This window comes from Gymnoscopelus microlampas (assembly GCF_963454915.1).
Source record: "Gymnoscopelus microlampas genome assembly, chromosome: 21".
In the NCBI taxonomy this organism is placed as follows: Eukaryota; Metazoa; Chordata; class Actinopteri; order Myctophiformes; family Myctophidae; genus Gymnoscopelus; species Gymnoscopelus microlampas.
In genome coordinates, this window is record NC_139958.1 from 19,796,689 (window position 1) to 19,820,118 (window position 23,430).

The 23,430-nt window shown below is 43.8% G+C and overlaps 1 protein-coding gene across 1 annotated transcript in view; it reads right to left on the reverse strand.

The window, feature by feature from the left end:
- The window catches only part of pappaa (pregnancy-associated plasma protein A, pappalysin 1a), a 198,169-nt gene that overhangs the window by 122,990 nt on the left and 51,749 nt on the right, over nt 1–23,430 (reverse strand). The window contains exons 7-8 of the mRNA XM_084047141.1: nt 21,601–22,105; nt 1,041–1,169 (exon numbers count right to left, since the gene is read on the reverse strand). Of these exons, the coding sequence (XP_083903267.1) occupies nt 1,041–1,169; nt 21,601–22,105 (634 nt within the window). The remainder of the gene's footprint in view (nt 1–1,040; nt 1,170–21,600; nt 22,106–23,430) is intronic.

Sequence of the window (23,430 nt, forward strand, 5' to 3'; positions counted from 1 at the left end):
GTGTGTGTGTGTGTGTGTGTGTGTGTGTGTGTGTGTGTGTGTGTGTGTGTGTGCGTGTGTGTGTGTGTGTGTGTGTGCGTGCACACGCGTGCACTTGTTTTACTATACCTGTGAGAGCCAAAACGTGCCCACAAGTATAGCAGAATCTGAGAAATACACCGTGAGGACGATTTTCCCAGAGATTCAGATTTGAGGCTCAGCGGATATGGTTAGAGTTATGCCTTAGTAGAGCAATACGCACGATGTGTGTGTGTGTGTGTGTGTGTGTGTGTGCGTGCATGCTTGCGTGCGTGTGTGCGTGCGAGCGTGTTCGTAGGCCTGTCACAATTATTACATAATTGCCTAATCCCAAATATTTGAGAAAATCGCAATTATTTTGCATAATCGTCATATTCGTTTCCATGTTGAAAAATCAAAAAAAAAAATCAAACATTTACATTTTTGGGGGAAATAGACGATCTACAAGCTCACAACTGTTGTGAGCTTGTAGATCTGCTATTTCCGCTATTAATGTTTTTTTTTTAAATATAAAGTTCAAATATGAAAGTTATTTGTCATATCTGCCCCATGCACCTTGTCAGGGGCGTCAATTGGGTATGGCAGGCTATTGCAGCTGCCATACCCTGGCTCCAGGGAAGAAAAAAAAAAGAAGTACTTTTTTGATAATAAATCGGGAAAATCAGGCAAAAATAAGAATTAAATAACATAACCCTAACCTAACCCGAATCCTAACCCTAAAACCGAAATAAAGTAACCAGAAACTGGAAAAAAACTAACCCAACCCGCCCAGAACCGCACAAAAAAATTTCGCGTGCATGCTGCCATACCTTAGCTTTTGCTGAACTGACGCCACTGCACCTTGTGTTTACGAAGCCTAAAAGCCAAACTAGATATGTACATTTTATTCATAAATGTTCCAATGACAGAAACGCAATCACATCGTTAATCGCAATTATTTGAGCGACAATTAATCGTCAAGTAAAATGTCATAATCGTGACAGCCCTATGTGTGTGTGTGTGTGTGTGTGCACAGGTCTTACCTCTGTATGCGACCATCCCCACAGTAAGGCGCCCCCAGCTCGTGGACCAGCGGTGGGGAGGGTTCGCTCTCGCTCTGTCTGGATAGGGTCTGGACCTGGTAGGTGTAGACCACGTGGGGCAAGACGTCCCTGTGGAGACAGACAGACAGGAGGGAGGGAGACGGGAAGATGAAAAAGATGATTATATCGTCGGGAAGGTGAAAAGATGAAAAGATGTTTATATATCGTTGCTGTCGGGCAGAAACCTCTTATCTCTTTGGGGTTTTTTTCTCGTAAATTAACACCCTACTTCAGGGGTCTTCAACCTTTTCAGGCCACGGACCCCCTAGCCGAGAGAGAGATGAATCAGGGACCCCCTCTATATTGCATTAAATTTAGTTTCAGATTAAAGGAAGTTAAGATCGGAACATTATTTATCTCTCACTACTGATACCTCTAGCAATCATTGTAACTTCTGGAGAGTAGTCAAATCCCTGCAACAGAAAGGAGCAGCAGGCCCCCCGCCTAAGATTCGGGTGGGCGAGTCCTTTATTTCTGATAAAAAAATCATGTCAAATGCTTTCAATTCGCATTTTAAAAGGGCGGGACACATTTTTGATGAGCAAATTGCCAATGCTCCTCATCAAGACGCCCATGATGATAACGTTGACTCATCTGTTGTTTCTGTTTCTGTTTTTGACTTTTCTCCCATCCTGGTATCGGATGTTCTACACGCCCTGTCTACCTTAGACCCTAAAAAATCTGCAGGCCCAGACGGCCTTGACCCTTTTTTCCTAAAATTATCATCGGCTATCATTGCTCAACCTGTCACTGATATGTTCAATATCTCCTTAGCCACTCAAAGTCTACCTGAAGAGTGGAAACAAGCAAATGTTTCCCCTCTTCTCAAGGCTGGCGATCCTTGTGATGTAAACAATTACAGGCCCATTTCTAACCTTTCCACCTTGGCAAAGATCTTAGAGGGCCAAGTATCAAATCAGGTAAAGGTTTTTCTTGATTCATACCCCATGCAGTCAGGTTTTAGAGCAAAACATAGCACTGTAACGGCATGCCTTAATGTTATCGACGACATCAGGGCAGCCCTGGGTAAGAAATCTTTTTGTGCGGCCTTATTCATTGATTTGAGTAAGGCCTTCGATACCGTGGATCCTCACGTACTGCTCAAGGTCCTTTCTAAAGCTGGTTTTTGCCAAAATGTGCTTGGTTGGTTCAAAAACTATTTAGTTGGCCGCACACAGTGTGTCAAATTTGGTGATACCATTTCTGATTCCATCACCCTTGAGAAAGGAGTCCCCCAAGGTTCCATTCTTGGTCCATTGCTTTTTCTTTTGTATGTCAATCATATTTGTAGTCAATCTAAGCATTGTAAGTATCATATGTATGCCGATGACACAATTCTGTACTCTTGTGCTCCTTCTTTTGATGTAGCAGTGTCAAACTTGGCCTCAGATTTTGTCTCACTGCAGCATGAATTGGTAAATAGCAAATTGCTATTAAACGGCCAAAAAACCAAGGCCATGCTATTTACTCCAAATAGAGCTGTCATTATCCCCCCAAATATCACCACCTTGGAAGGAGTAACCATCGAATGGGTGGTGCTTTACAAATATCTGGGAATTTGGTTGGATAACAAGTTAAACTTCAATCATCACATTGAAGCGTTGATTAAGAAGTTAAAATTCACAGTAAGCTTCTTTTATAGAATGAAGTCCTGTTTTTCTTTTGCTTCAAGGAAAAGGCTGGTCACTGGCCTGTTTATGTCGCAACTCGACTACGGCGACATTGTGTATCGATTCGCCTGTCCCTCAATATTGGGTAGACTTGATCCCCTTTATCATGCTGCGTTGAGGTTCATTACCAGCTCCACCTATAGGACACATCATTGTATTCTGTATTCCCTAGTAGGGTGGTCCTCCTTAGCATCTCGCAGGTTGCTACATTGGTACACTTTTATATATAAAGCCATTCTTGGAAATTCCCCCTCGTACATTTGTTCAAAATTTAATCTTGTCCAAAATTCGCTCAACCTCAGATCGAATGCCTGGATGCGCTATGTCGTACCCACTACTAAATCTGAGGCAGGGAAAAAAACCCTTGCGTTTTTTGGGCCTTGGTCGTGGAACGATCTACAGACCAGATTAAAATTGGCTTCATTGATCCCTCTAGTGTCTTTTAAGAGGATTGCCATGGGCACATTCTCCAACCATTGCTCCTGCTTTGACAAGTAGCAATTGCTGTGATCTTAGTCTTATATTAGTTTATTAGTTTTATGATGTATTGTTGTTATTAGTATTTTAAATAGTCTGTATTGGTGCTATTGGTAGTAGGTCTTTGGCATTACGGATGTCATGTTTGTCTTTGTTTTGTTATGTCCTGTATTGTCGTTACTGGCAGAGCTGTGTAACATTTTATTTGCCTCTTCTCTTGGCCAGGGCACACTTGTAAAAGAGACACTAGTCTCAATGTGATTTCTCTGGTGAAATAAAGGTTAAATAAAAAATAAAAATAAAATGTTTTTTGATTACTTGGTACTGCTCTTTTTCCCCTCTACAACTATACCTATTTGCCAAAAATAGCAGATCTACAAGCTCACAACGCTTGTAGATCTGCTATTTTTGGCTAACGTTCTCCTCAGAAAAGGGATGCTAGGGTTCAAGTGGTTAAGGTAAAAAAAAATCATATCACACAAAGATTTGGCAGACCCCCTGTAGTAACTCTGAGGACCCCCTAGGGGTCCCGGACCCCCTGTTGAAGACAGTGAGCTTGAAGATCGTCTATTTTCACAGTGTTTGCCTCTTTCGTACGTAATATTTGACAATTTGGCCAATTCGATATTAAAAAAGTCTTAAACGTCATTAAATTGTCAGTTTATTAATGAGCAGATAAACTGTATACACTTATACTGTATGTTGGTTTGTTTACTGTTGAGTGAGGAAACACTGTTGCTAATCATCTGGGGACCCCCCAAAATAATGGCCCACTTGAAAACCTCTAAAAGCGTTTTTGCGGCCCGCCCACCCATCTGACGGCCCACCCATCATGGGTCCACCTCAGTCAATCAAAAAAAAAAATGGACACTAGGGGTTCAAGTGTGGTTTTAAAGGCACTGGAGTGATTTTGAACGGGAGTACTTCTGGATATTACGTTTTACTAGCTTCACCCAGCAGATGTCCGATCAGATGGCTCTGATGAGCGGCACAGAGGGGAGCTGTTGTAGGGGTTAAGCGCCTTGCTCGGGGACACTTCCACATGGAGAGTGTGGGCGGGCCGAACAACGATATACTCTCTGACACACACACACACACACACACGCACGCGCACACACGCTAACATGACTGCCAAACGATCCCCATTCTCAGGGGCTCTCCGTTCCCGTCGGCAGCGCAGCCATCGCTAAGTCTTTATCACGCGAGGTTCATCTAAGGCCAGCTCTCCCACACCGTTACCGCCTCTCCTCTCCTCTCCTCTCCACGTCTTTTCTTTTTCCCCGGCCACACAGTCACACAGCCATCAAATTGAGTAGGTGCTTGTGTTAATGTGCAGGGGGAAGCCATAACGTTTAATGAGTGCTAAGACAAATCATTCAAATTAGCCTTTTTTTTTTTTAAGTCGGTTGGTCAGGGCTGCGGCTGAGGGTGGGCCCTTTAAAGCATCAATCTAAAGCTGCGTTCGCTTCAAAGCCAGTGCAGTGCGCTAGCTGCACCTGCAACACGTCTCATATAAAAGAAGAATTTGGAGACGCGGCACGCCCCCCAAGTGTGAACCATTACGCCCGACCCGGAGCGCAATAAGTCCGCCAAATGTTAGATTAGAGCGAGGTTATAGGTTTAAGGCATAGTTTTTGGGAGTTTCTTTTGTTTGTGGGGGCTTTTTGAGCTTTTATTTGACAGGTGCAGTATTAGAGAGTCCAGGAAACATGGAGAGAGAGAGTGCATTAGGGGAGTGACATTCAGCAAAACGGTCCGGCTGGCCAGGAATTGAACCAGGGACTCGCTTGTCAGGCATTAGAGCCCGTGTGGTATGCACCCTGATTTCCCCGCCACTGAGGAATGTGCCTAATACCGCCAGGCAGAAGCCATGTCTCTTAAGGGTAATGGCAGCCGACATTGAACATCAGTTCTATTAATGTAACTCCCAAGATACTGCACCCAGGACTAACTCAGAGTTGTTTAGTGTGTTGTGCTCGGCGCAAGCGTCCTAAAGATAGCGAAATAGCCATCAACTCTGAAGTCACAACTTGCAAAATTGTAATGCACATGCAATGTCTCCTTTTACTGTACCATGCACACACACACACACACACACACACACACACACACACACACACACACACACACACACACACACACACACACACACACACACACACACACACACACACACACACACACACACACACGCACACGCACACACAAACAGAGAAAGCTGTGCAGTCCCCGGTAGTAGTAGTACCTTGCAAAAAAAAAACGTGTCAAAAGATTTACAGCAGGAAAGACCTTTTTACGTGGTGGTTCTGACTATGTTCCATGTCTTTCAATCCCCCCCCCGCCCCCCCCCCTCTTCTCCTCCTCCTCCTCCTCCTCCACCTCCTCGACTTTTCTTCCCTAGAATCCATCCTGGTCACCGTTCACACTCCCACGCAAGACGAGAGTCGAAAGTACACCGGGTTCAAGTTGGCAAGCGGCTTAACACTGCAGATATAAAAAGATACTGCTACCTACAAAAAAAAAACGTTACTCAGGTAACAATGAAACTCTCGCTCGGTTTCAAAACGAGTGTCTCTGACAGACGGGGGGAGGGGGGAGGGGGGGGGGGGGGTGTGGGGGGTGTCGGGTTTATATTATCAACACAGGAAGTTTGATGTGACATACTACTACTCTGTTTTACTCTGTGTTCTGTTTCTGCAGTCTTGGCACGGGGGGCGGCCTGGCGAAGACTCTGGCCGTGCTCAAATATCTCCCCTCCCCCCCCCCCCCTTTAATTGAATTAGTTTAGCCCCTGGAAAAGGCAAGCTGAGGGAGACTCGATCCTGGAGAGGAGAGCAGGAGAGAGACAGAGAGAGACAGACAGAGGGGGAGAGAGCGAGAGTGAGAGAGAGAGAGAGAGAGAGAGAGAGAGAGAGAGAGAGAGAGAGAGAGAGAGAGAGAGAGAGAGAGAGAGAGAGAGAGAGAGACAGAAATGGGGTCCCCGGCAAAATGTGTTGATAGCGCCACAATCATTTTAACCACTTTAACCATATTTTAATACAGATATACAAGCTCACAGTGTGACACGAAGTGACGCGTTGTGAGCTTGTATATCTGCTATTATAGAGCGTGTAGACTGTAAATTGTGAAAGTTTGTGCAAATCTTAATAATATATATATTTATTTTAAAGCGAACATTTTTTACTCAAATCTTTGCTTTTGGAGGTCCCTGACACAACATATACATATCATTTTGTGGGGTCCTTGACATGGAAAACGTTTGAGAAAGTTTGTAGTGATGAACTAAAAGTGAGATATATGAGAGAGAGAGAGAGAGAGAGAGAGAGAGAGAGAGAGAGAGAGAGAGAAGAGCAGAGGATGAGGGATCATTTCCTACAGCAGCAGATAGGTGGAGTGGGGGGGTAAAGGTACAGTAGTGAATAGTGATAAGACCTCAGACAATGTTCCTACTGTGTGTGTGCAGCACGCCAGTCATTCTGCACCTTTCATCTTTCATCTCAACCTCCCCTAGTCTCATATATATACAGTATAATAGACCACATACCCCCCATTTGATACCATTTTTAATCTACACGGTAACATCCTCAGCGTCCATTTGGTTCCATTTGGTTTGAGTAATTCCAAGTAAACACTTTTACTTCTACTCCACTACATCTCAGACGCAAATATTGTACTTTTACTCAGCTGCAATTATTTGAAAACTTTAGTTACTACTGTAGTTACTTGTGTTCTGAAACATACATTAACCACTTTTAAAAAAAATGGATTCTACTTTTGGAAAAATGTAAAAATTCTGGTTCTACATTTCAGCACAGCAGTGCATTGATATTCAAAATAAAATGTACTTTGTAAACTTTGAAATTTTGTCCTTTTGAATACTTTTGACTATTTACTCGAGTTTAATATATATATATACACTTTGTCCACCACTGACTTGATCCTTGTGGAGTCAGTGGACACCCTAAACGAACACAGACCTTCCTCAGTGGCGTTCCTTTAGGTAGTGCCCCTCTCTCTCTCTCTCTCTCTCTCTCTCTCTCTCTCCCCTTCCCTCCGTACAGTACAGAGAGATGTGTATTTTGATTAATAGCGTGCCGTGATGGACGTGGAGAGAGGGCCCTCCAGGGGCCTCTTAACCCATTCCACCCGGGAAAGCGTCCGTGTGTCATTTTAGATTTAAGCGCTGGCAACTCAAAAAAATAGCAGATCTTCAAGCTCACGGCGCGTCGTTTCGTGGCCGCACTGCAAGCTCGTACGCATCTGTGTCACTTTAGATGTCTTTGGCTATTCAAAAATAGCAGATATACAAGCTCATAGCGCGGCACCGAGTGCCGCGCTATGAGCTTGTAGATCTGCTATTTATGAATTTTTGTGTTTGAAAGACATGGAATAAATTTGAAATTTTCCGCACAAATCTTCTCTTCTAGGGGGGGTCCCTGGCACAAAACGTTTTCAGATGGTGTTGGGGGGGGGCGGGGGTCCGTGGCCAAATACATAATCATTTTTGGGGGTCCTTCATTTCGCAGAATGGGTCTTAATGGGTTAAAGTGGCCCCTCCACTTTGAGCTCAGGCCCATGGTCAACAAAGGGAGTCGGCCGGCCCGGGTCCCAAAAGGCTCCATTCAGATAGTAGGGCTTTTGTGAGAGCGTCCCGGAGCCCCATTTTGACACTGAATCAGACTCAAAGTCAAAAGTTCAGAGGCCATCAAGATCAAAGGCATTACCTTATAAAAGAGACCACATTTTGAAAAATTGCCCCAGATGTTCCCATGCTGATACAATAAAAAAAAAAATGTAGTGGCAATATTGCCAGCGCAGCACAAGGGCCCTATCTTTTTTGCCTTTTTTTTTTACTATTTTGAAAAATAAATATATAGTGAAAATAGCAGATCTACATTGTAGCTGGTAGATCGTCTATTTGAAGTATTTTAAATGTGTTTTTAAAACAGTAAAAACGCCAAAAAACGTAGGCATAAGGGGTAAAGCAAGACAAGCCTCTATTCCACTTTCCAAATGACATAGTACTGTATGTGCTACGTACGCACTACAAGGGCCAATACGTGATGTCAATACAAGTCATTATGGCTTCGGCCATAATATCATGAACACATGAAAGTGTTTTAGCTTTCACATAATTGAAATGTGAAAGAAAGAAAGAAAGGAAGAAAGAAAGAAAGAAAGAAAGAAAGAAAAATGCCTGAACAATTAACCCATTAAGACCTGGAACTGTATCATTTTTAGATTTGAGCTAAAAAGCATTATTTTACAATTTGGGCTATTCAAAAATAGCAGATATACAAGCTCATAGCGCGGCACCGAGTGCCGCGCTATGAGCTTGTAGATCTGCTATTTTTGAAAACTCATGAAAATGTGTGCAAATCTTTGAATATATATATTTTTAAAGCGAACATTTTTAACTCAAATCTTTGCTTCTGGGGGTCCCTGGAACAAAATATTTTGATGGGGGTCCGCGGCCAAATACATATAATTTTGGGGGTCCTTGACATGAAAAAGATTGAGCACCACTGATATAGAAACATAGGTTTTTCAGAAAACTGTTGAGATTTAGGAGACATGTAGAATCGGCTTCAGGTCTCAATGGGTTAAAGCTGCAATGTGGAACTTATTTTACTAAATAAATGTATATTTTAACCAACCATGTTAATCCTACTATGATTCTACAAAGCTCTGTAGTGATGAGGTGGTGGTGAGGCCAAACTTTGTTTCCGGTTCTCCTCAGTGGCTGGAGCAATTGGTCTGAATTTGCACACAGCCATTGGTCATTACCATGTGCACGGAACAGCGAAGCCCGTTTCTTCGATTTAACCAAATCTCAGCTGTGTATAAGCGTTTTTGTGTAAAAGACTGTCGCCATGGTTACAGGGCTGCCCAGCTGTGGGATGGCCCTGTGAGCTATGGGACGAACTGCCTCCCGGGTTGCCAGATCATGTGCGCACATCCCCCCCCACGGGTATGGACTAGTATAACATAACTATCACATCTGCAGTGGTTGGAGGTGGTCTGCCTACTCTTCCATTGAGAAATGTACAGCCTGGTATCTGGTCGACTAGTAGCACTAACTCCTAGTCAACGCTGGATAAACATCGTCGTGCAGAAAATAAAACATGAACCTTTGAATTTCGTTCATAAATGTATATGTTTTTCAGGTACTTTTCAAATAAAGCCATGCTTGAAAATGTACTAAACACAGCAATAACGTAACTTTGACCAACAAAAAAAAAAACTGCACAATATTTAGTGATTTGGATTATACATGTCTCAAAGCACATTTCAAATCTCTGCAAGTAGATTTTCATACCATAGTGACATTAAGGGAATCCAATGGCTTTCTCCAACATCAAACCAACTACGGAAAGGCTTTGAAATGATCTGCAGTGTAATGCCAAGTTATACCGCCCTGAGCAAATGGGCTAAACAGGCCAGACCACCGGTATGGTGTGCTTCAAGCATGGAAGAAGCTCTGCTGGCTTGTAGATTTACGCTTTAACTTATACCAGGGGTCTTCAACAGGGGGTCTGGGACCCCTAGGGGGTCCTCAGAGTTACGACAGGGGGTCTGCCAAATCTTTGTCATATGATTATTTTTTTTTGAGCTTGTAGATCGGCTATTTTTTGGCAAAGAGGTGTTTGGTGTAGAGGGAAAAAAGAGCAGACCAAGTAAACAAAAAAAAGTTAAATCTGAAACACAATTTTTATACAATATAGAGGGGGTCCCTGCTTCATCTCTCTCTCAGCTAGGGGGTCCTTGGCCTGAAAACGTTGAAGACCCCTCCTTTAACTTATACTCTTGTCTCACTCAAATACCAAGCAAGCTCAAAATCTACACCGTACTGCTGTATGGATCTGAAACCTGGGAGGACCACCAGTAAACTGCAGACTCTCATGAAACATTGAGGATCTTCCGGCCCGAACAGAATCAACAACATCAAGCTGTGGGAACGCACAAACACAAGAACCAGCGGAGGTGCAGCTCATAAGGACAAAGAGGAGCTGGATTGGTCACAAACTTTGAAGGAAACAAAAGGGCAACAACAACCAACAAACAGGCAAACAGAGACGAGGAAGACCCCCAGAAACACCTTGGAGAAGAAGGAGCACAGAGCAAGAAGTAAAGAAGGAAGGGACTGACGTGGGAACAACTTGAGAGGATGGCCATTCATCAGTGGTGGAAAAAAGTACTCAAATGTTTTACTTAAGTAAAAGTATCAATACTGCAATGACGAAGTAGCCTACTCTGTTACAAGTAAAAGTCTGAGATTCAAAATTGAACCGAGTAGAAAGTAAAAGTCGTAAAATGTTTGAAAATAGCAGATCTACAAGCTTGTAGATCGGCTATTTTCAAATAGCCTAGGTATGAAATAGGGCTTAAGTGGCTAATGTAGGTTTTATAATGTCATAATTTATATCTACAAAGTAACTAAAGTTCTCAAATAATTGCAGTGGAGTAAAAGTACAATATTTGCCTCTGAGATGTAGTGGAGTAGAAGTAAAAATACTGAAAATGGAAAATAATCCAGTAGTCAAAATTCTACAAATGGGTACTTAAGTACAGTACCTGAGTAAATGTACTTAGTTACTTTACAACCACTGTATATAAATATAAAATATAAAGTAATATAAGTACTCGTGTCACATGCCAATAAAAATAGCAGGTCTACAAGCTCACAACACGTCGCTACGCGACGTGTTGTGAGCTTGTAGACCTGCTATTTTTCAGCTTATAAATATGCCACTCATCCTCCAAAAGGATTTGACTTCCAGCAGCAAATAAGGTGTCGCGTGATAAGATTTCATCATGGCTAGCTTCCATCTCCCGTGCGTTCCTAGACATTCTTTTACGAGCCCCCCCCCCCCCCCCCCCCACCCCCCAGTGAAGAATAGAGGCTTTATCTCCGCCATGCTCCGGGAGTCAGGCACAAGGCAACCGTAATATGCCTTTTCAAAGGTGTTTTTGATAGCGCCGGCTGATTACACGCGGAAGTGTGTGTGAATGTGAGTGCTTGTAAAGTGAGAGAGAGAGAGAGAGAGAGAGAGAGAGAGAGAGAGAGAGGGAAGTGCATTGTTGTGCCTTCGTCAATGTGTGGCCACGGCGGTGGTGGTGGGCGCCCGGGCTGGGCCGCACACATGCCGTGCGCGCGTGTGTGTGTCTGTGTGTGCGCGCACACGTGTGCGTCTATGTCCAAATGTCCCCTCAAGTTTAGTAGTATTTGAGAAATATTTGAGACATATTTGAGACATTGTGAGGACCTCACAAGAGAAATGGTTGTTTTCTGGTTATAAAGAAACACGCACACACACAAAATAGCTGATCTAAAATAGCTTGAAGTTCGGCTATTTTGGGTTTCGCAACACCAGCGTGCAATTAACCTCAAGTTTTAAAGGTTAGCATTAAAAATGGCGAAATGTGTATGCCCTCACAAGTATAGTAATACAAACGTGTGTGTGTGTGTGTGTGTGTGTGTGTGTGTGTGTGTGTGTGTGTGTGTGTGTGTGTGTGTGTGTGTGTGTGTGTGTGTGTGTGCGTGTGTGTGTGTGTGTGTGTGTGTGTGTGTGTGTGTGTGTGTGTGCGTGTGTGTGTGAGTGCGCCCACACACACGCATGTGTGTGTGCAGTGATTGGAGCGGCTGCGCATGTGAGCGCACACATATGCATATGTTTCCGTTCTGTAGCTGCTAGCTTGCTTGTTGATCTTGGCCGAGAGTCGTTCAGATGAGAGGGCCAGATAAATCCAAGGAAGTTGACGAAAATGCTTAGATTAAGCCTGCAAGAACAACAAATACGAGCGATACACATTTTGTCAGGGTGACAGCTGACATGCATTTGAGGTTTTCGACGTTCAGTCAGTTCATGGCTATTTCCTATAAATGAAAGCACTCAAAAACGCAACACACTGAGACCTTTGAATCGGGATCTTCAATGGCGCATGCATGCGTGCGTCGGCCGGGAAGCTTATGGTGGAAGTTATTCAGCGATTGTATACGGCACATTTGACACGTTTTGAACAGCACGCCACATAAGTCAGTCAAGAGCTTCTGGGAGTTATTGTTATTGGTGACTCATTCGCTGTTTTCTTTTTCCCCGACCGAAGCAAAAACCATAGAACCGTCTAGACAAACAGCCTTGTTAAACAAACAAATAATCAGCTAAGCAACCAACCAGCCAACCAGCAAACAAACAAACAAACACATACATGAATAAGGTTTGTTTTGTTTTCCAGCTTCTCAAGCTGTTTGGTGTGTCCCTGTCGGATTGGCTTCATTCATTATCTAATGCAGACGTTTCTCTGGATCAGGGCCCACTTCCAGATCTCAAAAAAAGCGGTTCCCGGCCCACCCATCTGACCAATTAACAGAAATTCTCAGAGCATGTTTATTTTAATGACCAATCAATCAATTGTGTACCGGCTTGGATCAATGGAACTTACATAGTATAGTTGAAGTTCCCATTCATCGGTATCACAATGAAACGTGCCAATGCAAACTCATTTTTTCCACTTCTTTTTATATTTACATACAGTAGGCTGTATACAGTATAGATTTTTTAAATACAAAATGACTAGACTTTTTTCTCAGGGCTGGTAGGGTAGACTTTAACTCTTTGCCTGCCACCGACGAGATTTCTTGTCGGATTCTGCTAAGGCGCAGCCTGCCATGGACGAGAAAGACGAGTTTTCTTTTTTTTTTTCTCACACAGAACCAGGAGATAACGTGATCTAAATATTTACTGCTCCATTGACTTGCTGTTTAAAGTATTTGGGAAAAAGCCTGTATCTCGGCTCCTGTGTTTTACTACAGTATGTATTTTTGGCGAGACATGCTATTTTCAACGGCGTATGACAAGCGAACGGGAGGTCGCGATGACATTTTTTTTTTTTTTCGCGGAAGCACAGTGAAACCCTCCGTGATTAGCAACCATCAGGGGATCGATCATACTGGAGATAAATATTCTGTGACTACTTGAAAAGGTAAGAAAATCTGGGCTTTTTATCTATTTATTTACTCTGGCAGTGAATGAGTTAATGGTTTATTAATGTTATATTATTAACCCATTAAAACCGGGAAAGCATCTGTGTCACTTCGTGCCGTGGCCGCCAGCTTGTACATCTGCAATTTTTTAACATGTTTGAAAAATCTCGAAAGCGTTTGAAAAAATGTTAAATCGTTTTGAAATAAGAAACAGTTTGGGAACTACTGATTTAGAAGGCATTTTGTAGAATCGGCCTCGGGTCTTGATGAGTTAAGATCTTATCTTATTTGGGGGGGCCACAGTATACAAGTATTAGGTCTACTGTATAGATCCGCACCTCTCCGATCAATCACACGCCGGTTGGTAGGTCTGTAAGCATAATCGGTGCTCAAATATATCAATACAAAAGATCAAATGACGTCAATGACTTGAGTCCTTGTGAAGAACATTTGTGGTGCTGTGTCAGTGTTGACGGTGTGATTCCAGAGTTAGGTTCAAGGGAATCCAGTGGAGCTACAGTATAGGAACAAAGAAGCTTCTGTCTCACCCCAACCTGTACGCTCCTATATGCCATTAACCCATTCAATCCAGGAACACATCTCTGTCATTTTAGATTTCTTTGGCTATTCAAAAATAGCAGATATACAAGCTCATAGCTTCTATATCAGCTTTTTTTGCAATTTGGCCGATTCTACAAAATATCGTCTAAATCCTAACAGTTTTTTGAAAAAACGTATGTTGCTATATCAGTGGTTCTCAAACTTTTTCATGTCAAGGACACCCAAAATGTATGTATTTGGCTGTGGACCCCCATCTCAAAATATTTTGTTCCAGGGACCCCCAGAAGCAAACATTTGAGTTAAAAATGATCGCATTAAAAAACATATATATTCAAAGATTTGCACAAATTTTCACGTTTTTTCAAAAATAGCAGATAGCTGAATGGTTACAGCTCAAATCTAAAATGACAGAGATGTGTGCAGGTCTTAATGGGTTAAGACTTGAGGCCCATTCTACAAATTCCTTCTAAAACATTAGTTCTCACACTTTCAAGATTTTTCAAAACATTTCAATAATATTTTTGATTTAGCCAACGCAAACATCAACACTTTTTAATGGGATATGAGAGTGCACCATCTACTATAGATAATAGATAGTGTCTGGTAGAAACCTTGTATCTCCATATTTCAACTTTCATTTCTTTTTGTAAATTTATGCCCTACTTCGTCATACAACTTTTGTGTCACACAAAAGTAGCAAAAATTGCCGATCCGCAAGCTCACAACGACGTGCGTGTGTAGATTTGCTATTTTAGAAGGTAAAAGTGAAAGTGGTTAAGTCTGTGAGTTTTATGAATATTGAACCAATGAGAAGTATAATTAACAAGAGCTTATTGTGACTAAATAATACTGACATTGGATCCGTTGGAACACATTTTCTTTTCTTTTTTTTTTAAATTAACAATTTTTGTATGAGGTATGCCCGACAGCGATACCATTTCTATTTCTTCTTCTTCTTTAACAATAGAATAGGTCAACGCAAATATATCAAGGCCCAGGACTACTGTAGAAAGTAAAAAAAAAACTAAACAAATTCAACCCTCTCTCTTTTTTGTGTGTTTTTTGTAAATTAACGCCCTAATTGATCACACCACAGCGTCACACAAGAGCGTGAAACGTAGCAGATCCACAAGCGACACGTTTCGAGCTTGTCGATCTGCTACTTACGCCACTTTTGAATTTGAATCCTGATGAGTACATTTTTTTTGCACATATGAGGTTTCCACCCGACAGAGACGATATTCTATATTAACAATACTACACTACACTGGAATCTTTTCTTTTTTTTTGGACCGGGGCCAATTTATCTGGGAGAGAGAGAGTAAAACCCTGGGAAAAATCAGGGCCGTCCCGAGGATTCCAAGAAAGAGGGGAGTGCTGCCGAAGACATCCCAGGAACCCTCTACTGTTGCCCCATTCACTCACTCTGTCTGCCCTTCATGTATATATGGTTCATATTAGCAGGATTACACAAGGCTCACTCCTAATGCCTGCCTCCTTTACGGAGGGCAAGGTGAGAGAGGGGGAGAGACAGAGAGAGAGAGAGAGAGAGAGAGAGAGAGAGAGAGAGAGAGAGAGAAGGAAATCCACCACTGAGTAATGTAGCCATGAAAAGGGATTTTTTTTTTAGGGGAAAAGGGCATTCCTGAACTTAGATAGTTGGCCTGGGAACCCAAACACTCACAGATGTTTCAAGATATTGCTAGATTATGATGTTTTAAAAAAAACTAAAAAAAAACTACTGGTCAGTGGCCATAAAAAAATAAAATAGAACCTCCAATTTGACACGTTATTGCAATTGTGTCGTCCCTGAAATTGTCAGCCTGGATGAAACAAAAACGATACACTATACCACACATTTTAGCCTGAGGCGAAAAGATAAAGTCAAAATTCGCAAGCCCACCCTTTCAAATTAAATATGAAAACCTTAAGTTCGCTTCCAAAGCTAATTGTGCACACGGAGGCTATCGAAGACAATTACAGTTGGAACGCGGCGCTATTTCTCACAATTAGCCAGGAAGTGAACAAACACCAACTCTGCTGCCAAAGAAAGAACCCCCCCACTCCCCCCCCCCCCCCCCCCAAAAAAAAAACTCAAACTAACTCAAACGGAGCCAACCTGAGAGAAAAACAACTGTGTGTTTTTGTTCCCTTTTCCATGAGGAGACGTGAGGCTGTCAGAGTTCTGCGGCAGCAGTGGACTTGACAGGAGAGGAGCCAAGGAATGAGGTCGCGGGAGGGAGAGAGGGGAGGGGGAGTTGGGGGGGGGAGAGAGGTAGACGAACCAGGGGTTTGGGGTCCCATTGAAGAAAGAGTAAAAGGGGTTGTAATGGGTGATGGTGGTGGGGTGGTGGGGGTGCAGGCTACCCCTCTCTCCCTCCCGTTTAGGCTGGGAGGTCCCATCACATCGGGGGCTGAGATGAGCTTTGAAGCCCTGACAGCTTTGAAGGCAAGGTCAGCGAGAGGATTAGCCCGTGGGCCCTGGTGTCTCTCCCAAGGACCCCAGGGGTCAAGCCAGACCCCAGAACAACCCCTCTCTCTCTCTCTCTCTCTCTGCCGTACCCCCTTCTCTTCATCTCACCCTCGCTCACCCTACTCCATAATTTACCCTATCGGCCTGACCTCCCGGCCCCCCCCTTGGCTAGTCCCAAACAAACCACCACCCATGGATGCAAGCCGCGGGAGCCAAGGAGTCCGTCCCCCCCCCACCCCACCACCCAATGCGCCTCATTCAGAACCCCCCCCCCACACTCCCCCAGCTCAGGTGAAGGCCAGTGGCCTGAAAGTGGGAGGTCATTTTGTGGAGACGTTCCTGGACGAGCCTGTTGAACCGTGACTGTCTGGTGAACTTACTGTGTGGTCAATCACAACACTTGAGTGGCTGCACCCAGAGGGTCAACCAACAACACGTTACGTTGGCTTTGTGGTTGTAGCGAAAACATCTGGGCGACCTCTGAACCGGGCACTTCCGCCCTGTCAAAGACGTGTTTGTTATGAGACAGAGGAGCGCGTTATGAGTGTGATGAGGCAAGACATTATACATTCTTCCTAAACCAGAGCACCAATCCTGTGCGCTAATCCTTCCAATGAGCGAGTGAGTGAGCGAGAGTGTGTGAGGGTGTGTGTGTGTGTGTGTGTGTGTGTGTGTGTGTGTGTGTGTGTGTGTGTGTGTGTGTGTGTGTGTGTGTGTGTGTGTCTGTGTGTGTGTGCACATGCTTATCCACTTGAACCCTAGCGTCCCTTTCTGGAGGGAATTATATCACCGAAAATGGCCATTCTATACATCTACAAGCTCGTTATGCAGCTTGTAGCTCAACTATTTCCGGCAGATACAGTATTTGGTGTAGATGGGGGGGGGGGGGAAAGACCACGTACAGAGCCGACCCTGCGGGTCAACTTTACGTTTAAGTATAGAGGGTTTAACCACTTAAACCCCATGCGTTGTTGAGCTGAGTACCTCGGGCTGTTTTCACCCTACATTATAGGGTGAAAATAGCTGAAAACAAATATCTCCAAACAAAAAAAAAATCCTGTTTTTCAACATTCACTACCAATTGTGTCCAGGTTTTCAAGTTAAAATAATAACGCTTGTTTCAAGTGCTTACGTAGATGTCTTATCATGTTGTGTTCTGCTGAAAGGTGCGCTAAGTGGTAAAATGATTGCCTCCTGAGGAAAACACCGGATGAAAATAAAAACAATAAGACGATATCGAATGAATTGTCAAAAGCAGCGAAAGTAGCAGACTTACAAGGTCACAACAAAGCATTATGAAATGTTTTTCTTTAATCGGATAACCCGAACCTTCTGGGGGTCCCTGGCACAACATTTTCAGATGGGGGGGGGGGGGGGCAAATACATATCCTTTTTGAAACATCTTGAAAGTGTGAGAACTACTGATTTAGAAGGCATGTGTAGAATCGGCCTCAGGTCTTAATGCATTGTTAATCGTGTTTAAGTGAATCAACGTCCAGGTTTGGTGTTTTTTTAGAAAATACGGTCACCCTACTACCCCCCCCCCACCCCCCCCACCCCAAAACCCCAACCCCCCTGTCAAGCTCCTCCAAACCCATCCAGAGGGGAGAGATGAGAGAAACAAGACCTCTCTCCATATGCTCAACAGTCCTTCAATTCAAAGATGTTCCCATTTGATCCTCCATGCCCATGCTCCTCCAGCCTCTCTCTCTCTGCTGCTTGCTGGGAGCTGACCTGACCCTGTCACTGTGGGAATGGGGTCAACCTGTTCGACACATCACAAAGAGTCAGCCCGGCCAGCCCAGCAGCGCACACTGACCACCGGCGCTGGAATGCAAACCCACCACCACACCACAGCCCATAGTGCTCCTAGCTATAGCAACACCCAAACAAATACAAGAGAGAGAATAAAAATAAAACATTCATACTCCATAGCGTAATTTCCTTTCATATAAATGCGACCCGATTCGACCAGGTTTATATAAAAAAGGTTAAGTAGTGCGGCCGCTATTATAGCGTATACAGTGGCGGGAATAAGTACTCAAGACGTTTTGTTTTTACTCAAGCATAAGTATCAATACCACAATATAAGAATACCCAGTCAACCGTTTTTTTAAGTAGTATAAGATAGGGCATCGGTGGTTAATGTATGTTTTGTAATAATAATCTAAAAAGTAACTAATGCTGTCAAGTAATTATAGTAAAAAGTGCCTCTTAGATGTAGTGGAGTAGAACCATCAAAAGACGGAAAAACCCAAGTAACGTGCTGTTAAAGTACCTCAAATAAAGTACAGTACGAGAGTAAATGTTACTTAGTTATTTTCCACCACTGAGCATATATATATATATATATATATATATATATATATATATATATATATATATATATATATATATCGTCTCTGTCGGGTTGAAACCTCATATGTCCAAAACTGTTACTTTTCAGGATTCAAATTCAAAAATCGCAAAAGTAGCAGAACGCGTTTCGAGCGTGTAAATCTGCTACTTTTGGCGCGTTTGTGTGACGCTGTAGTGTGATCAAGTAAGTAGGGGCGTTAATTTACGAAGAAACTCAAAAAATGTTAAAATATGGGAGATAAGAGGTTTCTGCCCGACGACAGCAGAGTATAGTATCGTCATTCTATATCTTGCATGACATGCATACTCGCCCTGTCGCGTCTTATCAAGCACTTTTTTGTTGCTTCTCACGTGAACCATGCTGACAGCGGTGAGATGGCACAACACACGGGCAGCGCCACGGAGAGTGCCAAGCTTTATCTAGTCAGCACATTCCGTGAACAGCAAAGCACTAAAACTCTCACACCGCCGTGTGCAGATAATGCCATCAACAACCCCCGTTGTTTTGCCCTTGCTAGCTTCATGGAACACAGAGAGGGGGGGAAAAAAAGCTGTAATAAAGTACACTTACTTGAGTGTACTTGTCCTTAACCCATTAAGACCGGGAACGCAGCTATAAATGTCTTCTAAATCAAAAACAGTTTTCTCTGAAAACCGTATGTTGCTATAATATCAGTGGTTCTCAAAGTTTTTCCATGTATTTGGTCACGGACCCCCATTTCAAAATATTTTGTTCCAGGGACCCCCCCGGAGGCAAAGATTTGAGTTACAAATGTTCGCTTTAAAAATATATATATTTAAAAGATTTGCACAAATGTTCATGATTTTTCAAAAATAACAGATCTACAAGCTCATAGCGCGGCACTATGAGCTTGTAGATCTGCTATTTTTGAATAGCCAAAGTATAAAATAATGGCTATGGCAAAAATCTAAAATGACACAGATGCGTTCCCGGTCTAAATGGGTTGACTGGATTTTTGGATACTTCTGACTCTCACGCCACTACATTTTCAAAGACAAATATTGTACTCTTCACTCCCACTGCATTAAAAAAAAGCATGATGAATTAACCACACGAGCCCTATTTCAAATAGTGAAAATAGCTGAACTACAAGCTCACAATGTTTTCGAAAATCTTATGCCAAAAAATGGTTACGCCAGCCAATGCATCGATATTAAAACACTATACTATGACTCCAAGTACTGAGGGTTTGAGTACTCTGTCCACACACCACACTGGAACTTCACGGAACACAAAGAGGAAAAAAACAAATGTGGCGGGCAGCGCGGGTTGACCTCCGACTGCAGGAAACGAATGTTGGGCAGCAGATAGACGCTGTAGACGCAGCGTCTGCTCGCCAAGAAGACTCTAGGGGGGCATTTAAAGCATTTATCAGGACATACCAAAAGCATATTTTTGTCAATGTTTTTCGGAGAGAGGAAATCTAAGACCTCTTCTTGTCTTTTATGTCTTTATAAAATAAAAAGAGAAATCCCATAAATACATGGGAATGTACGCTGTCACCAGACGAAAATAAACACACTGTCCGCAGTGGAAAACATCCAGCTTAAACCTGAGTAAGAGCCCAGTGGCCGATGCCAGAGTTTTGAGTCCGATTCCGCTTCCCCATTTTTTGGAGAGTCCCTGACCACCGATTACAGCTATTGACCAATATATTTTTGTCAAAAAAAGTGCCTCCCGACTTGTGTAACGCACGGGAATCGAACCCGGGTCTCCCCGAGTGGAAAGCAAACATCTTAACCACTAGCCTAAAGGGGAATTCCCTCGTGGTCAGGGGAGATTAGGCTTTTCGGTCATCAGGCAGAGGCTCTGAGCCACTACTGCTGTACACATCGAGTATGACATTCAAGTTAAATATTTTCTCAAAATCTAAAACATATGTGAAAAAACAAATGCCTGGAATTACATAGTACTTCCTTGCCCTGCTGGCAGCATGCCAAAGAAATTTGGCGCTGATCGGTCCAGTGGTTTATGAGATTAGCCCCGGACAAATAAACAAACAGACAGACAGACAGACAGACCCACTTGTACGCGTCCTCCCTTCTTACAGAGCCATGCCATTAAAAAAAAAAGAAGACGTTTGATGAAGTTTGAAGCAGGAATTATGTATTTTTAATCTAATTGTCTCAGATGCCTGAGGAAGGTCCAAGGAAACCAAAACATTGCCTAAATCAAAATGTCTATATTGAGCAAGTGAAGACGGTTCTTCCGTTTCATCTAAACCTCACCTACTGTATGGTCATGAAGCGTGACCGAAAGAAGGAGATACAAACGGCCGAAATGAGTTTTCTCGACCTTAGAGATAGGGTGAGAAGTTCAGTCATCCACGAGAGACTCGGAGCAGAACCGATGCTCCTTCACTTGGAAAGGAGCCAGCTTAGGTGGTTCGGGCATCTAGTACGGAAAAGGTTGAAGACGGATGGATGGATGGATGGATATCTAAACGCCCGCTCTACCAACACAACTGTGCCCTGAGTTGAAAACTAGGCGTGCATCAGACACTTTGGTTAACCCATTAAGACCTGGAACTGTGCCATTTTTAGATTTGAGCTAAAAAAGCATTATTTTACACTTTGGGCTATTCAAAAATAGCAGATCTACAAGCTCATAGCGCGGCACCGAGTGCCGCGCTACGAGCTTGTAGATCTGCTATTTTTGAAAAATCGTGAAAATGTGTGCAAATCTTTGAATATATATATTTTTAAAGCGAACATTTTTAACTCAAATCTTTGCTTCTGGGGGGTCCCTGGAACAACATATTTTGATGGGGGTCCGCGGCCAAATACATATAATGTTGGGGGTCCTTGACATGAAAAAGATCGAGCACCACTGATACAGAAACATACATTTTTGAGAATACTGTTGGGATTTAGGAGACATGTAGAATCGGCTTTAGCTCTCAATGGGTTAAAAAACAAAACAATAAAAAAAAGGGGGGGGGGGGGTTTACCTACCTGTCCGTATATCGTCGGGCCGGGCCCGTCAGCACCAGGCCGTGCGGGGCGTGCGAGAACGGCGGCCGGCGCAGCAGGCGGTAGCGCAGCGGCCGGCAGTGGCGGCAGAGCGGGCAGTCGGGCCGCGACGCCAGCAGCGTGGCGTCGATCTCCAGGTGCTGCTCCATGGTGAAGAACTGCACGCCGTACACCTCCTCCTCCACGCCGTCCAGGCGCAGCGTGAGCGGCGCGTCGCAGAACACGTTGCTGGGCCCCAGCGAGAGGTTGGCGCCGCCCACGGTCAGCAGCAGGATGTTGTGGATGGCCGGCAGCGCCGTCTCCTCGGGGCTGAAGAAGGTCACCCACACGGTGAGCGCGTCGGGCACCAGCGGGTGCGCGAACTCCAGCTGCAGCATGCAGCCCTGGGGCGGGCACTCCGAGAGGCCCACGGCGCCCTGCTCGATGCCCGAGTTGGGGCTCCAGGTGCGCACGCTGGGCTCGCACACCTGCTCCACGTCCGGCGGGCCTGTGTGGTGGAGGGAGGGAGGGGGGGGGGATGGGAGGGATGGGAGGGAGGGAGGGAGGGAGGGAGAGAAGAGAGGGAGGGTCAAAACAATTAGCCACTTTAAAGGCCGCTAGATCATTGGTTCTCATAATTGGGGGGTTGGGGGTTTCCAGGGGGTCCCCAGAAAAAGTAGTTAATGTAACGTCACAATCATTTTAACCACTTTTATCCGTTTATACGTTGGCTATTCAAAAATAGCATATCTACAAACTCACAGCGCGTCGAGCTTGTATTTTTGAAAAAATCTTGAAAGTGTGAGAACAACTGATTTAGAAGGCATTGGTAGAATCGGCCTGAGGTCTTAAATGGTTAATAGAATATAACCAGTGCATCTGCAGTGGTTGGAGGTTCGTTTGATTGATTGATTGATTGATTGAATACTTTATTTATAACAGTTTGCAAAAACGTACAGAGGTACAGCTATACAATAATGCTAAAAGGAACACAAAAAGCCCTGAGGGCTTGTCTCCATTGTGGTTCTAGCTGGTCTCCCTACTCTTCCATTGAGAATTTTAGACCCTGGTGCTGTCTGGCAGGAAACCTACTGGTTGACAAGTAGTCCTGCCTGAAGCTTATGAGAGCAATATCTCCGCCATGGCCAAGCAGCGATTCAGTCGCGTAAAAGCGGAAGATATTATAAGGTCTCCCAAATTAAAATAAGACTGAGGATTTGACAGTACTTTGTGTGTAGTTAAAGACAGCCAAGCCCCAGATGGTGGGGAAAATGGACAAACCGCCACAAACAGTATAAAAAAAAATACACAACAAAGATCTGATTGGTCCTAGCACATAACAGTACAAAGACTTGTTTGTCTGAATAAATAAACAAATCGTTACTAAAGATAAAGCCACTGGCCAATAACTCTTTGAAAGCCAAAATAAAAAAAAACTTAAATCCCTGACGAAATTAACAATAAATTTATGGTCAATTATAAACTTAACAGCGTTGTTATGACGGCTGAATGCGGATCAAGAGTTGACGTCAACAATCTCATTAGTTTATCTAAGAGTCCCTGACGCCTCCCCCGTCCGCTTATCGTCCAGACAAACATGAAACGGAGTTCAACAATTGTGTCAGTCCCAGATGGAAGAGGAAAGGCAGAGCTCGAGGAGCGTATACCTTCCGAAAACCGAACAGGGCTACTCGCTTCGGCACGCAATCCCCTAACCACCCCCTGTGGTGGGGGGGGGGGGGGGTGGCACCGACTCCAAATATGGCTGGAGTGCAAGCACGAGTTGTACTTTTTAGTGCGATGTACTGCTACAAAAATTGGCGCGTGTCGAAC